This window comes from Lynx rufus, unplaced genomic scaffold, assembly GCF_022079265.1.
Source record: "Lynx rufus isolate CCGP_SWC_20201006 ecotype Redwood Valley unplaced genomic scaffold, mLynRuf1.p SCAF_24, whole genome shotgun sequence".
NCBI lineage: Eukaryota > Metazoa > Chordata > Mammalia > Carnivora > Felidae > Lynx > Lynx rufus.
In genome coordinates this window covers 22,243,186-22,260,453 of record NW_025814839.1, presented here as the reverse complement: position 1 = coordinate 22,260,453, position 17,268 = coordinate 22,243,186, and the positions used below count along the sequence as shown (strand labels likewise).

The following is a 17,268-nucleotide window of genomic DNA, read 5'->3' as shown; positions in this document are numbered from 1 at the left end:
CGGATCATCAAGGTAGAAAATCAGTAAGGAAACACAGATCCAATGTGTCATTGGACCAGATGTATTCAGATATACATAGATATATATTGGACTTAACATATACATTTATATACATGGATATCAATACAGATGTAGTGAGATCTTTTCATTTAACAGCAGTAGAACGCACATTCTTCTTAAGTGCACATAGAACATTCTCCAATATCAATGACATCGTGGGCCACAAAACAGCCCTCCACAAATATAAAAGGACTGAGATCATACCTTGCATATTTTCAGATCACAACAACGAGCACTTGCTCATTCTTTCCCTCTCTCCCTCCCTTTCCAAGAGAAATACAAACATTACAAAAACATTTAGCTCACCTCCTTCCAGGATAGAGAAAAAAAGAATAATAAACCTTGTGGGGCAATGAGTCATGGACGAAAACCACACACAGACAGTAGAATTCCATAACCAATATGTTGACAATGGAGTTGACAGAAAGTGATGTACTAAAAGAACAGACACTAAAGAAATGGTTTCTGCAAGGAAACATTAGGCTAGGGGTAAACGATTAAAAAAGAGCATGCTGGTGGGAACACGTAGGTGGCTCAGCCAGCTCAGCGTCCACCTTCAGCTCATGAGTCATGTTCTCACGGATTGTGGGTTGGAGCCCCACATTGAGCTCTGTGTTGACAGCTCAGAGCCTTGAGCGTGCTTTGGATTCTGTGTCTCCCTTTGTCCCTGCCCCTACCCTGCTAGCTCGCTCGCTCTCTCTCTCTCTCTTTCTCTCTCTCTCCACAAAATAAACTTAAAATTTTTTTAAAAATACCTTAAAAAGCATGGGGGGAGAAGAGGAAAAAAGGAAACAAAAAAATAAGACATGACCAATCAATCAAGCATGAGCTTTTTAAGACAAGGAAGAAAAGGAAAAATGTGAGCAAAATAAGGTAAGTGGAAACAACATACATTTTTCAACAGGTACATAGGTAGGATTGGGAATATACTATGGACAATAGTCTCTTTTAACCCTTTTAAAGATATATGTGTGTATATGTATGCATATATGTATATGTATATATATATATGTATATATGTATATATACATATATATGATGTGTACATAAAACAGTCTTTGATTCACAGAATACCCCTAATAATACTGACTTTCATCACTCTACAGTTATCTAGTTATAAATACTGTAATGAAGAATTTAATTTTTTTCACTCTAAAATAAATTGTTCAATTACTGGCATCTATCACTTCCTAAGAGCTATAAATTATTACTACACTAACAAAAGAACAGAACAAGAAAGGTTCCTAACACATCAACTTTCACTATGGAGGAAGAATTGGGAATGAGAGTTCTAGGAAGAAATGTGAACCTTCAAAGGATGTATGTAATGGGACACAGATGGGGTTAACAAAACAAAGGCTGAGGAGTTTTTCTCTGCAATTCTAAGCTCACAATGGGAGGATACTAAAAATATACTGTAACCTTCTTTCTTATGTAACTCCCGATTTCCTCAATATAATTCATTTGCGTTTTTACATATAAAACACCAAAACGGAATATAAACTGAAGCCTTACTTTTTAAATTCACATATTTAATTGTGACATATCATGTGTATTTCGCTACTTTCAAATTCCATTCTACGGAATTCCATTTCCCTACTCATTTATTCACATTCAAAAACTATGACATTGCTTCTTCCAAGCAAGACTTTATTCTAGGAGCTCCAGGAGTCAATCAAGTATGTTTCCTAACCTCCAGTACCTTAATTATAAGGTAATTTAGGGGCTTTGGAATGAATATTTAAATAAATATCGGATGTCTGAAACTTTAAATTTTAGAATCTGACACAAGGACTAGGAGGAGATAGTTTTAAAAGCTAGAATAGGAAAGATTTCTGAAATTAGAAATTTGACAACTTGGCTATGAAGAGCCTCTGCTCATAGAGCTACTCTTTTCAGCAAAATACGTATTCTTCAGGGAGATGCACAATCGTAACTTACTCTTTGTGGAGTTATTTCAAAAATACAGGGGAACGCTTTTGTAAGGTAAATGTTGAGAAATAAGGTAAACATCTAAATTTCTACGTTTTCTAATATTATTTTAGTCTAAATGTAGAACAAAGGATAGAGACAAAGGAAAATCCTGTCTCTCACCAAAAGAAAAATTGCCTGGGGCGGAGCGCAACCTACAATAGATACTCAGATCCAATAAGATTTCATTTAGGCATGAGTATTATCAGTCATGCTACTATCACAGTAAGAATCCTTATCCTTAACCAAATGTCATATTTCCTCCATTATGGGAAAGCTTTTCCCAATATAATTGCATGGTCATTATATATTTTCCAGCCCATTCTTTGATCAGCCTCCACCTCTAGGATTTACCAAAGGAAAACAAAACAAAACAAAACAAAACAAAACAAAACAAAACAAAACAAAACATTCAACGCGTCATGTATCTGTAAAGTGGTTTGTTCTTGCTAATTTTCCGTTACACACGTAAAATGATGATACACAGGCTACTGTTAAATTTTCAGAGTAAATAAGGGAGAAAACTAAATTCAGAGCAGGAAAGTGAGTTTCACAGGAGGGTACTTTACCTTGGTACCAAAATCGAAGTCTTGGCTAGCTGATGTAGGCCATGAATCATCAAGACCAGGTTTGTCGGAAAGCCTTTAGAGCAAAAATATGCAACAAAAACATGTTCATTTGTTGAAAAACAAAATTTCAAAAATTAAGGGAAAGGTCAGCTATCTGTTTCTTCAACGAAGTTTCTTGGTATAATTAAACGTTGGCCTCTGTTGTTTTCATTAAGTTTTACTTTAATTCCAGTAATAGGAACATCCAGTGTTATATTAGTTTATGAATATAGCGATTCACCAACTCCATACTCACCCTGTGCTCATCATGACAAGGGCACTCCTTCATCCCCATCACCTCTTTCACCCCTCCCACCACTCACCTCCTCTCTGGGAGCCATCTGTTTGTTCTCTGCAGTTAAGATCCTATTTCTTAGTTTGTCTCTACCTTTTTTTTTCTCCCTTTGCTCATTTGTTGTTTCTTAAGTGCTACATGAGTAAAATCATATGGTATTTTTCTTTCCCTGACTTTGCTTACCATACTACTCTCGGGCTCCAACCAGGTCATTGCAAATGACAAGATTTCACTGTTTTATGGTTGAGTAATATTCCAGTGTGTGTGTGTGTGTGTGTGTGTGTGCGTGTGTGTATGGATACACATATACACACACATACATACATATAGGACTTCTTCTTCGTTCACTCGTTTGTCCATGGACGCTTGCACTGCCTATTGGAAATAATGCTGCAATAAACACAGGGGTGCATGTGTCCCATGGAATTCGAGTTTTTGTATTCTTTTGGGTAGTATCCAGTAGTGCAATTACTGGATCATAGGATAGTTCTGTTTGTAATTTTTTGAGGAACCTCCATACTGTTTTCCACAGGGGCCTCACCCATTTGCATTTCCACCAACAGTGCCAGAGGTTTCCTTTGCCTCCACATCCTCACAAACACTTGCTTCTTGTGTCTGGGAGTTTAGCCATTCTGACAGGTATGAACGTGGTATCTCGATGTAGTTTTGGGGAGCATCTTTTCATGTGTCTGTTGACCATCTGCATGTTGTCTTTGGAAAAATGTCTGGTTATGTCTTCTGCTCATTTTTAAACTGGGCTTTTTTGGAGGGGGGGATGTTGACTTGTATCAAGTTTTCATACATTGGGGATGCTAACCCTTTACAGGATTTGCAAAACATTTGCAAATATGTTCTCCCATCCCAGAGGTTGCCTTTTAGTTTTGACGGTTTCCTTCACTGTGCAAAAGCTTTGTAGTTTGATGTAGTCCCCATAGTTTCTTCTTGCTTCGTTTCCCTCGGCTCAGGAGACATAACTAGTAAAATGTTGCTACAGCCACACGTCAGAGAAATGATGGCCTGTGCTCTCTTCAAGGATTTTTTTATGGTTTCAGGTCTCACACTTAGGTCTTTAATTCATTTTGAGTTTATTTCTGTCTATGGTAAAGAAATTGGTCCAGGTTCATCCTTTGGCATGTGGCTTGTCCAGTTTTCCCAACACCATTTGGTGAAGAGACTGCCTTTTCCCCACTGGATAGTCTTTCCTGTTTGTGGAAGATTAATTGACCATACAGTTGTGGATTTCTTTCTGGGTTTTCGGTTCTAGTCCATTGAGCTGTGTGGCTATTTTTTACACCAGTACCCACCATACTGTTTGGATTACTACAGCTTTGGAATAAAACTTGAAATCTGAGATTGCGATACCTCCAGTTTTCCTCTTTTGCAATATTGCTTTGGCCATTCAAGGTTTTTTGTGGTTCTATACAACGTTTAGGATTGTTTGTCTAGCTCTGTGGCAAATGCTGTTGGTATGTTGACCGGGATTGCATTACATCGGTAGACCGCTTTGGGTAGTGCCGACACTTTAAAAATATGTATTCTTATTTACATTCTGTGAGCATCGGATGTCTTTCTCTTTCTTTCCGTCACCTTCAATTTCTTTCATCAGTGTTTTACGGTTTCCAGGGTACAGGTCTTTCATACTTTGGACCCTGTTTTAAAAAAGCTTTCAGTTCTCTATTTTGCCTCCACCTCTCCTAACCTGTGAAATCTCCAGGAAAGACCCAGTCTGAGTTTCCATAACCAAGTGTGACAGGCAGGGAATTCCCTGAAATGGTTGAAAATTAAATGTATAGAAGTTACCACAATGACTTCTCACCTCACATCTGTCAGAATGGCTCAGTTTCAACACACAGGAAACAACAAGGGTTGCTCAGGGTGTGGAGGAAAACAACCCTTGTGCACTGCTCATGGGATGTAAATTGGTATCGCCACAGCAAAAGCCAGTATGGAGGGGCCTCAACAAATTAAAACACAAATACCATAGGATCCAGTAATTCCACTACTGGGTATTTCTTTACCCAAGGGAAATGGAAATACTAATTTGAAAAGACATATGCACCCCTATCTTTATTATAGCATTATTGACAATAGACAAGATATGGAAGCAATCCTAGTGTCCATTAATACATGAACAGACCACGTACACACACACCCATACAAACACACACACACACACACACACACACACACACACACTGGAATATTACGCAGCTATAAAACAGAATGAGATCTTGCCATCTGCAACATCATGGACATACCTAGATGGTATGAGGCTAAGTGAAATAAGTCAGACAGAGAAAGACAAATCCTATATGATTTCACTTCTATGTAGAATCTAAAAAGGGGAGCAAATGAACAAACAGAAAAAAAGCAGAAACAGACCCATAAATGCAGAGAATTGACTGTTGCCAGGAAGGAGGTGAAGAGGGGGGATGGACAAAATGGGTGAAGGGGAAAGGGAAGTTCAGGGTTCCAGTTACAGAGTAAATAAATCACAAGGCTCAAAGGAACGCCATAGAGAATCTAGTCAGTGATATCGTAATAGCATTATACATTAACACATGGGAGCGACACTCATGGCGAGCATGGTGGAACATCCAGAGTTGTTGCATCACCTATTACATTGTGTGTCAGGGAGACCTCCATTTAAGTAAATATACCAAAGTGAAGGTTTCTATGTTATGAGTGGAAGTACTAACTGGAGATTAAAAGATGAAAAGTTCCCAAGGCCAACTTTGTTCCTACACTGGTCTTGCCTTATTGAGGTCCATAAGAACTAGCAAGACCTTCCAAGCCTTCAGGGGCATTCAGCTCCCCAAGGAGAGAGACTGCGATCAAAATGGTCCTGGTAGTTGTGCCTCCATTTCTCTCTACGCTGCCTGAATACTTTCTTCCCTATGAGCTCCCACTCCTCCATCACTCTTCGGCACGGTTCAGTGACATTCTCCAACCTTTCAATCTTTAGCCTATGAAGGCACAGACTCCTACAACAAGGATGGGCTCAAATGACCGAGGGTAGGAGCCATGTCCTGCTCCTGGGGAACAAGCTAATTGGGAGTCTCAGTCACCCACACAGTCACCTCAACATAGGCATGTTATCACCTATCCAGATGAAGCTCCCCTACTGATTTGACAAGTCAGTCCTACCCCTGCCCAGCCCTACAGGTACATGGGAAGGGCATCACAGATTTAGGAAAAGAGGTGGAGTGAGGGGACAGCTTGTCTTGGGCCATACATCTCTGTACTTCAGAATCTCCACGCCCCCACCCGCAATTCCTTGAGAGGATCTAAGCCTTCCTCCCTAAGTGGGGGTGGAAGGAGAGGATATCATATTTCTATTTGCTGTAAACAGACTCTTCCCAGCAGCTCAAATGATTTTTAATCTCTCTCATCAGAAAATCGGAGGTATGCTCGCACCTTCAATGAAACCAACACACACACACAAGCAGAAACCTGGTCAGGACCCTCTTGAACTCTCTATTTGAATATGCCTTTCTTAACAACTGCCCTGATCCTGGGTCCTTCATTCCTGTCATTCATCTTTATGTCACTTAGCATAAACCCCCATATTCTGACATCTTTTCTAAAACTCTTATTCCTATCCAACTCAGTGTTGTTCTTCTTGAAACCTGATCTCCTCTGCTAATTCGATTCTTACCATCCTTCATTGTATTCATTAGACCCACTCCCCAGCTTTCTATTATTAAGACATTTGCCTGCAAGATGAAGACAAAAAACAAAGAAAGGAAAGAGAGAAAGAAAGAAAGAAAGAAAGAAAGAAAGAAAGAAAGAAAGAGAAACAAAACCCGAATTTAAATCTCATTTCTGTCACTTATCATATCCAAATAGGTCACTTCAATCTCTTTTGAGTTTCAAATTCTCCATGGAAACAACCATTGGGCAAGGAGGTTAAACATAGTTTGAAGTACCAGAGGGTATTTTGATGAAGTAATCTCTGAGGTTACCTACATATTGAGATCCTAAGTACTTTTGATTTGGCCTGGACAAATGGAGAGTCCTTAGCTGGCAGAAGTGGAAAAGTTAATGGGAAAAAAAAAAAAAGAAATACCAAGAAAACCAGATAAGAAAGTAAAAAGGCCAAAACACAGTACAGAAAAGTCATGGGGAAAGAAATCTCGAAAAAAAGAAAAAGTTTCCTAGAACTAGTCAAGGGTACTAGCCCAAAAGGAAACCAGACTGGGAACCTAGGCAACAGAGAATCATAGAGCAATATCCTCGAAATAGAGGCTGAATTTAATTAATGTAACATGGTCTGCAACTAGATATCCTTCCCTTACAGAAAACTCATTTGTCTCAAGAAGAGGGGATATCACCACATCTAAGGAGCTGCCTGACTAGATCTTGCTTATTATGTATAAAGCGTGACACCATGGCCATAGCTGACATCCACCCTAAAATCTCTGATGGTAAAAACAAGGGACTAGTTACCACTGCACTAATTACTTTTGTTAGCACTAGTGGTCAAACATATAAGAGCAAATGCTTGGACTAACCTGGTTTCTTAAGAAAACCCTAAATTAGAGTTCCGACACCATTACCTTTGACATTCTGAGTTGATCTGTCCTAGGATCTGTATCTTCATCTCAGTGCTGCTGAGGAACCAGAGAATAGATGTGGAAGCTACACAGTCTGATGGCCAAAGCCCCTCAGCTACTCATTAACTATGGAATCACGGGGCGAGTAATCAACCTCCCTGAACCACAGTTGCCAGAGTAATTAAAAGTAGGCTACAATAACACAGCTACTTTGCAAAGCTATGCAATGACTATATAACTTAACAGATGTTATGCATATGATATAATGTCCAGTCAAGGGTAGAAGACTCAACAACTGCTTTTGTTCTCTGCGTTCCCTCAGGAAACACATAACTTTCAGTTCATTCCTTTCCTTTCCTTTCCTTCCATTTTCCGTTTCATTTCATTTCATTCCTTTATACTGTGAGAGTGAGTGCACACAGAAAGAGGGAAAGATATCCCAAGGAGGCTGTCAGCGCAAAACCCGACGTGGGGCTTGAACTCACAAACCCGAGTTGAAATCAAGAGTCACACCCTTAACCGACTGAGCCACCCAGGTGCCCCAATAAATGTCATGATTACAAATGCATAAAAATCCTACCTGGTTATAGAGTCTTCCTCAGCATTCTTATCTGTTCCTAAAGAAAAAAGCAAAATACATGTTAAATCAACAATCGAAAAATATAGGAAATTACAAGTGTATGGCTCATGATTTGTTCAAAAGTATTCCTTTGGGACCACACCTGGAAACCACACTACACTGAATGGTAATTATACCATTGGTAGGCTTAAAGCACTAACAAATCTGACTTTCTCCTCTATATTGACCAAAGGCAAGAATGGGTTTCATCGGAATTTGACACCTACAGGTGAACTGATGATCATCACTGACCGACTCTATGACACTGAAGGAAAATGGTATCGTTAGGAGAATGATTATCCTAAGCTGACAATGTCACACTGAAACTAGCATGATTTTTCTGGACTTCCACTACTAGAGGAGTTAAAAGAGAGTATATTTATTTTTGCTGTAACACGGCAGAACTTCCCCAGCCCTTCAGTACAGACTGTTCAGTTTTAGGACGAAACACCCCCTCACAAAGTGTGCTCTATAGCTATTGTACTTTGCAGCATGGCCAAACCATAGCAAACAGACTCTCCCTGGCCTTATTTCCAATGGCAAGGTAAGTAAGAAGGATTTGGCATTCCAGTTTGATAAAGTTCTAACCTCTTGAGACTGTCTCCTTCCATTGCTAGAGAGTCTATCTAGTCCCACCGTACATCACAGAGGAGGATGATCCCAATGTGAATGCTATGTAGTGGTTCATGATGTCATTTTTCTCAACCCTCCCCAGTAGGTGACACACATCTAGAGAAATCATGCTTTTTTCATGGAAGGCAGGTATCATCAGATCCTCTACTGATGAGCAACAAAACAAAACCAAGGGCAAAGAATATCTTGAATGCCTACATTCAATTACGGGGGAATTTTAATTTTCTAAACATTCAAGATGCCCACTGTATGATTCTTACTATATGACACTCTGGAAAGAGCAAGACTATGGAGGTAACGGTTGGGGTGAATGTAGGGATAAAGGGGCGCAGCACAGAGGACCTTTAAGGCAGTGAAACTCTTTCACATGATACCACAAAGGTGGATTCACATCATTACACATTTGTTAAAACTCATAGAATGTATAACACCAAGGCTGAACACTAACGCAAATTAGAGACTTTGCCTGAAAATGATGAGTTAGTGTCCGTATAAAACACATCACTGTTGTCAGGGTGCCTGGGTGGCTCAGTTGGTTCAGTGTCCAAGTCTGGATCTGAGCTCAGGTCATGATCTCACAGTTCATGGGACCAAGTCCTGCATCAGGCTCTGTGCTGACAGCACAGGATTCTTTCTCCTTTCTCCCTCTGCCCCTTCGCTGCTCACACGCATGCATGCTCTCTCACTCAAAACTAAACAAAGGAACTGAAAAAAAGATACTACTCAAAATGGACCACTGTCGTGCAAGATGTTGACAACAGGGGAGGCTAGGCGTGTACGGGAGCATGGTATGGTATATGGAGACTCTCTGCACTTTCTATTATATTTTGCTGTGAACTGAAAACTGCTGTAACAATAAGGCTCATTAAATGTAAACAACAACAACAACAACAACAACAGAACACGGTATCCACTGAAGCTACTCTTACCATATATTAATGCAAGATACAGTCACCTTGAAAATTAAGATAGATATAAAAGTAACACAGTAGGGGTACTGTCTCCCATATGGAATTATATGAAAATACATAAGGCAAAATACAAAAATACAAAAGTTACTTGTATACTTAGGAAAGAAAACAATTGGTGAATATGATCAAATATCTTATAACTATAAACAGGAATTCAGCACTATATGAATCAAACCTGGGTTTTGCATACAATTAAGAGATTTTATTCTAATTTTAAATCAAAAATCATTATGTTGATCGTATCTAAGAATCATAATGAAAGCTTAATCACATTAAAAGATTATAATGACCTAATATGGCCCTAGTCTTTTTTGTACAAATACCTACTTCATATGGATGATGAAACTGAAACCAGTACCATGGGAACCATCATATTACTTGCTAGTAAAATAAAATTTTAAGACACCACCAAAAATTAAGTCAGGGCTATAATTCCTATGCAGAACAGATTTCATCCAGCAGGCCAAAGATGGCTACCCTCAGAACATCCTCCTTGAATGACTGGCCCTTGGTTGTTCCCTGGGATCTTGCACTTAAGGAAGGTTCCCACCATTTCCTAGCTGGTTAAGAGTGGCTCACTGTGCCTAAGTGCTGGTACAATCAATGTGCTTAAGGCCGTACACTTGATTTCCTTCTGGAAACCTGGGATTTTGGCACATGCTAAGGAGAAGATGCCTATGTGATTAGCGTTTGATGAAAACCTTGGGCACTGAGTACCCATAAGCCTCGTACTGGCAGACAACATTTCACTTGTGCTGTCCTAATTTCATGCTGGAGGAATTAAGCACATCCTGCTAACTCCATAGAGAAAGGATTCCTGGAAGCCTGCGCTTGGTCTCCTCTGGACTTCACCCCATGCACCTTTTCTCTGTGCTGATTGGCCTTCCTAGCCTGTCCCCATACGAAACCACAGGCATGAGTGCAACTATATGCTGAGTCCTGTGAGCTCTTCTAGTGAATAATCAAATCTGGGTGCCGTTGGGGAGCCTCTAACACAACTGCATTATATGAAATTTTTATTATTTGGGTTGATGTCTTACACGTGGTTACAGTCAGAAGGTTATGTCACAGAATACCTGTCCTGGAATCTCTTTTTCTTGGTATTTGCCTAGAAAATTCCTACATTCCTATATATCCATTTGAGGAAAGGTTTCAAAGGAATAGATGAAATCATGATGTCAGAAAGTGTGAAACAAGCAACACTCCGATTTTACTCAGAAAAACAAAAGAGAGAGAATCCTGGTGGTTGCCACTATGTTCTACCATATACAAGTTCCTCTCAAATATGAAAAATAAGTTCATTTTCTCCAACTCACTAGGACTTAGTTCATTTTTCTGGCAGATAGGAATCAAAGAAGTAACAGGGATCGTTCTAGAAAAAACAGAACTATCAGACCCAGTATAAAAACATACTACCGATTATATTCTTTTTGTCTCGTTTCCTTAATTTCTTAGAAAATTAAAAATATAGTTCACCTATTAAAGGCAGTTATTGCCAAAATAATCAAAAAGTCATAATTACTGTGTCCAAATTGTCAGGGGAATTATCCACTCCACCCTGAAAACAGCAGATTTGAGCATTGAAGATCAATAGGACCCATTTGGGGGAAGGCAAAGTGAGTTATCTTCTATATAATTGGTTCAAAACTTGGTATTCCAATTGGCCACATATTCTTGTTAAGTCACAGCTTACCAATTTGTGAAAAAAATATTAAAGCAGTTCACTTTAAAACTGTACCCTACAAAAATTTCTACCTGACAATCCAGAAAATGCTTTCAATCTTGACAGGACATCATCACGGACACTATCACTGTCACTATCACTGTGTGTACAGGTAGAAAGTCGTTTTGCCTAAGAAACTCATAAAGATGTCACAAACTTGAGATTAGGTAGCCCAATGCCTTAGAAGGAAATATACATATATGTTCAACATGCATATGGTGGAAATGTATTCTAATAGTAGAAGATTCCAAGACAATTTTCCTTAGAGCTTTCTTTAGGGATGAAATTCAGAAAGGCAGACTAAAAGGAGAGATATCAGAAGAAGGCCAATCAAAAGAAAATAAAGAGAGACAGCACTAACAAAATACAGTCAGGTATTCAAACATAACAAAAAAGACACAAGCAAAAATAATCCCACATTGACTTTTTTACTGACATCACTAGAATTCCCAAACTACGGAGAACTAGTAGATTCAGCGCATCACCTGACATTTTCTCCTTGTTATGATATTAGTTTTCTGCAATAACATATTGACACGAGGTCGGTTTCTCCAGTCTGCTGCTCTAGAAACTATTTCTGATCAAAACTTAAAGCTATTAAAAATACAGCTGTCTCGGGATTCCGTGCCAGAGACAGGGCCTGACAGTGGCTTCCAGCTGTTGCTGCCAGATTTTTGTCCCAGTATTCATCCAGAAGAGTTCATCAAGGACTTGAGGAAAACCCCAAGTACTCCCACAAGCAGCAGGTAAGAACGACAACACTTTTCCTCACACTTGACTCCTAGGTTTTGACAATTATGGAAAAATGCTGGGCAAGTATACTCACCAGGCTAGACCATTTTCCCTTGACCCTGCCTGGGTAGGTGTTGCATTTACAAAAAGTTAGATAGGACCTTGGTTGATATGTTATTTTTCCACGTTTGGACACCGAAAGCACCAACCACGTAAATAAAAGGCCTTAACTCACAAATTGTTCTTTTGAAAAGGTTACCACCAGAGAACTTTTAAAAGTTAAATCCAACTTTCTTTGTAGTAATTTGATAAAATACTCCTGCTTGAAGTTTTTGAAAATTTTCTCCACATCACTTCCTCTAATTCCTCGCCTACTTTTTCCCTAGCACTCCTCAGTCTTCTTTACTAACTGCCATTCTTCCATCCATCCTCTCTAAAATGGTATCCCCAGGGTTTGTTCACTGGCCTTCTCATTCTCCATGTTCTCCATCATGGACAAGCTCAATCTTTATCCAAGCTATGACTCTGCCTAATAATTCTAAGCAGATTATTTCAAATCTGCACCTCCAATCTTGAAGGTCTATCTCCAGCTGGAAACTCCTATTATTCAATTATCCAAATACTGAGAATATCCTACATGGATATTCCATCAAAGTCAACATATACAGAAAACTACTGGTCTTCCTCATTCCTGCTGCTCTCCTCTGTTCATCTGATAAAGTCCTACTCATTCTTCATGTCCAATTTAAATGCTGGTGCACAACCTGGAAACCTCTGAATCTTCTGAGAGTTCTCTCTCACCCCCTAACTTTTTATATTCAGGAATCACAAACTCATATTAACTGTACTGTTTCTGTCTCTGCTTTATCTTTCCCCTGCCACTGCCCTAGTCAAACATGAGTTCTTAACTGATGATTTTCACAGGGGAAAAAAAAAGCCACCAAATATTATTGTTATTTCTTAAACGACTAAAAAATTTTCAGCAAAACAAATGAGAAAGACCCAAGGCCCAGAAAAAAAAAAATTAATGGAGTAAACTGAACCCCCTGACGTTTTCAATCTACACAGCTGAAAGTTTCACAATGGACTAATACCAGGCTAAGAAAACAAGAGCTTCCTTTGCCTCCCAGTCTCTTTATGTGGTTTCCTATAACCTATCCTCCATATGAGGGTTCAGAAAACTACGGCCACAGGCCAAATCCAACCTGCCATCTGGTTCTGTAAATAATGTTTTATTGGGGCATAGTCCCAGGTCTTCACTTACATATTGCTACGGCTGCTTTCACACTACAAGGGCAGAGCTGAGAGACCACATCACCTAAAATATTCACTGGCTCTTTAGGGAAAAAGGCTTGGTGATCTGTATTTTATGCCATAACCAGAGTGTCCTAACTCAAATCTAATCTTCTTAGTCTTCGGCTTCAAATTCTCCAAACTCCCTGCATCAAATACTGCCGCCTCCCTCCCTAAGAGCCCTTCCATATTCTTCATTCTTGCTAGAGAATCACAACTTTATTTGGATATTGCTGTCTCCATACACAAAGAAGGTGGCCTCACCCTGGCTTCAAAAAGAGAAAGGATTATTCTAAGCTAATCACAGTACCTGATTTACCAGGGACCAGTTTAGGAGTGAGTATGTGATGTAACCTAGTCTTTAAAATGCTAGAGGAAGGCTACTGCAAGCCTCTTCCTAGTGAAAAGAAACACCTAAAGAAAAGCAGTCCTTCCCACCCACTGGATGTTGCCATGTGAGAGTATGATACCTGGAGCTGTCGCTAATTAGCCACCCCAGAAAGGAGAAATAAAAACACCACCAACTCCAAAACTGAACAAGAGATGACTGGGATCCTGATGACATCACCGAACCATCAAAACATTTCTGGTTCCTACTGTTTTCGTCGCTGTTAGAAGTCACCTATTATTTGCCGCTAAAAGCATTCTACCGAAGAAACTTCCCAAGGCCTATCGGGTAAGATCTACTCCTTTCTATAGCACTGACAAACTTCCATAAGCTTGTCTTACCTAGGTATTCACCTCATTCCCAACCATTCCCATAGCACACGTTTTCTACCAGCAAAACCCAACTGCTCATAAATCCTGCTAAGTTCACTCGTACACCTTCGCCTCTGCACTGCTGTGTACTCCGCCAAACACGTAATCGTGACAGTTTACAAACATTGTCAAACATACAAATGTTGGTCCTGCCAAACATTGTCATTCTGCCTCTCTACCTGGCAAACTGAACTACTCACCCTGCATGCTTACCGTAGATTCTACCCAGTCTTTGAAAACTCTGACTCCTCACCGTGAACTTACGGTAACTGGAACAAATGCCAATACAAAATAACAATGATAATTATAAACTCTACGAGACTCTGGCACCTAGTAAGCACTAAAGAGAGTAAATAATACAAATGACAGGGATAACAACAAACTCCTGGGGTGCAGAGACTGGTTTTTGAATGTTTGTATTCTACAACAGGATAACACTTAGTAGCTAAAAGGCACTTAAGAGTGACTTGTGAAGTGAACAAATGGACGTGAATAAAAATGATTCCTTTGAAAATTATTTTTAAAAACCACAGAAACTTTTCTGTTTCAAAAACCGCAAGGACAGCTCTATTCTCTTATGAGCACCTTCATGATCCAAACGCTGTCTGCTCGATCTTTGCCTTTGCTGTAACTTCCAAAACTAACCTACAGAAGGTCTTTGGTAACAGTCTACCAGGTTAAAGCTTTCTTCCTACTTTTCAGATTGTGCAGTGCACTAGGTGCCACAACTAGGGAGCAACAGTAGCATTTTGTGTGTGTGTGTGATTGTGAAACATCTTTGTGCTTTTATTATAATTCCTGGAGCCCAAGTTGCCCTATTTGAATACTTATGAAGATAAAATTTTGACTAATGGCAACAGAGTATCTTATTCTAACAAAATTACACTGTCGTGACAATTCTCCAAGAAACAGAAGAAAACATTGTTCTAATGAAGTCAACATATCTCATTCTGGATTTGTTGTTGTTGTTGTTTTTAAATATTTATTTATTTTGAGAGAGACAGAGCATGCATGTACAGGGGAGGGGCAGAGAGAGAAGGAAAAGGGAAAATGCCACACAGGCTCTGAGCTGTCAGCAAAGAGCCTGACAGAGAAGTCTGACACAGGACTCCGACTCACCAACTGTGAGATGATGACGACCTGAGCTGAAATCAAGAGTTGGACACTTAACCGACGTAGCCACCCAAGCGCCCCTCTCTTTCTGTTTTGATTTATGAGGAGTGAAGTTGATAACGGTGAGACCTTGATACAATATGTGAAATAACCTATGCCTCTCAACAAGGCATTGCTTTTCTTTGGTACTACTGGCAGCTATCTGTAAAAAACAATCTCATTGGCATTGCTGCACACTAGCTAAGTTTTGCAGTTCTTATGATTTGCCATTTGTTTATGGTACCAGGGCAGTACTGTAGAATTCCCAGTTTTAGGGCTGGTTAATTTTTTTTCAACGTTTATTTATTTTTTTGGGACCGAGAGAGACAGAGCATGAACGGGGGAGGGGCAGAGAGAGAGGGAGACACAGAATCGGAAACAGGCTCCAGGCTCTGAGCCATCAGCCCAGAGCCTGAGGCGGGGCTCGAACTCACAGACCGCGAGATCGTGACCTGGCTGAAGTCAGATGCTTAACCGACTGCGCCACCCAGGCGCCCCTAGCTGGTTAATTTTTTAATGAGACAAATCACTAGGTAACAATATTTACTAAATATAATCCATTTATAAACATTTTATAAAAGATCCATTTTTATAGCAAGTGCAATTTGTTATAATATGTTTATGGACGAAACATAAAACCTACTAACTTAAAAATCTTTTTTCCTCTGGGCACCTGGATGGCTCAGTTGGTGAAGCATCTGACCTTGGCTCAGGTCGTGATCTCGCAGCTCACGAGTTCGAGCCGCACATTGGTCTCTCTGCTGTCAGTGGTGGAGCCTGCTTTGGATCCTCTGTCTACCTCCCTCTGCCCCTCTCCTGCTCGCTCGCTCTCTCTCTCTCTCTCTTTCTCTCTCAAAATTAAATAAACAGTTAACAAAGCATTTTCGTATTTATTACACAAAGATGTCACATGGTATTTTAGGGGTCACGACTAAAATAATGAATTTCTTCTCAGATAATACTGCCTCATATTTTCAATTACCTACAGTTAACTTCTTAAATCATTCTGAACATTAGACTCTAAAGAAAGAAATTAAGAAAGAAAATGAATACACATGCAATTTACACATTGGTGTTCTTTTCTTCATTGTTCTTTCATTATCAAAACACCCTTACTCTGACTTTACCTATGTTAGGACCACCAAGAGCAATTCACTATGTAAAGTCTTACCTGGATTGCTATTTTGCAAAGAATTTTTAAGCATGATTTCTTCTTTATGGTGGCAAATTATTTCGTCACTGCTATGTATAAAAAAGGGTGATAAATAATATTACTATTTTAATGCTGATATGAAAAACATTTACGAAATGCATCAAATTCTTAGAGTATTTCAAATAATATCAGAGCAAATATCAAAACTTGAATTACCCCATATACTTCAAATTTGTACATTCTAGAAGCCTTTCATTAAGTCTCTACTTAAAGAAGAAAAAAACAGGAAGATGAACCAGTCATGAATTGAGGGCATTCTAGCTTAGTCAATTAAAACTAGCTTGCCAGGGGCACCTGGGTAGTTAAGCACCCAACTTTAGCTCAGGTCATGATCTCACGGGTTATGGCTTTGAGCCCCACGTCAGGCTCTGTGCTGATAGCGCAGAGCCTGGAGCCTGCTTCGGATTCTGTGTCTCCCTCTCTCTCTGCAACCACCCCCCACCCCAGCTCATACTCCGTCTCCCTCTATCAAAAGTAAATACACATCAAATAGTAATGAGAATAATTAGAATTCGCTTGCCAGGATGGAAAGAGTTTGGAACTCAGAAGTCCTAGCTCTATAACCTATAGCTATTTGTTCTTGGAGAAGCCACTTCTCTTTGGCTCAAAATCTCCCTCTATAAAACAAGGGAAATTACTGCCTTAGTTTACAAGGTTGATAAGAGGATTTAATGAGATATTAT

At 39.6% G+C, this 17,268-nt stretch overlaps 1 protein-coding gene across 1 annotated transcript in view; it reads right to left on the bottom strand.

The window, feature by feature from the left end:
- LOC124518522 (uncharacterized) overlaps positions 1 to 17,268 on the bottom strand; it is a 110,721-nt gene that overhangs the window by 76,767 nt on the left and 16,686 nt on the right. The window contains exons 5-7 of the mRNA XM_047088517.1: positions 16,544 to 16,614; positions 8,071 to 8,107; positions 2,601 to 2,673 (exon numbers count right to left, since the gene is read on the bottom strand). Of these exons, the coding sequence (XP_046944473.1) occupies positions 2,601 to 2,673; positions 8,071 to 8,107; positions 16,544 to 16,614 (181 nt within the window). The remainder of the gene's footprint in view (positions 1 to 2,600; positions 2,674 to 8,070; positions 8,108 to 16,543; positions 16,615 to 17,268) is intronic.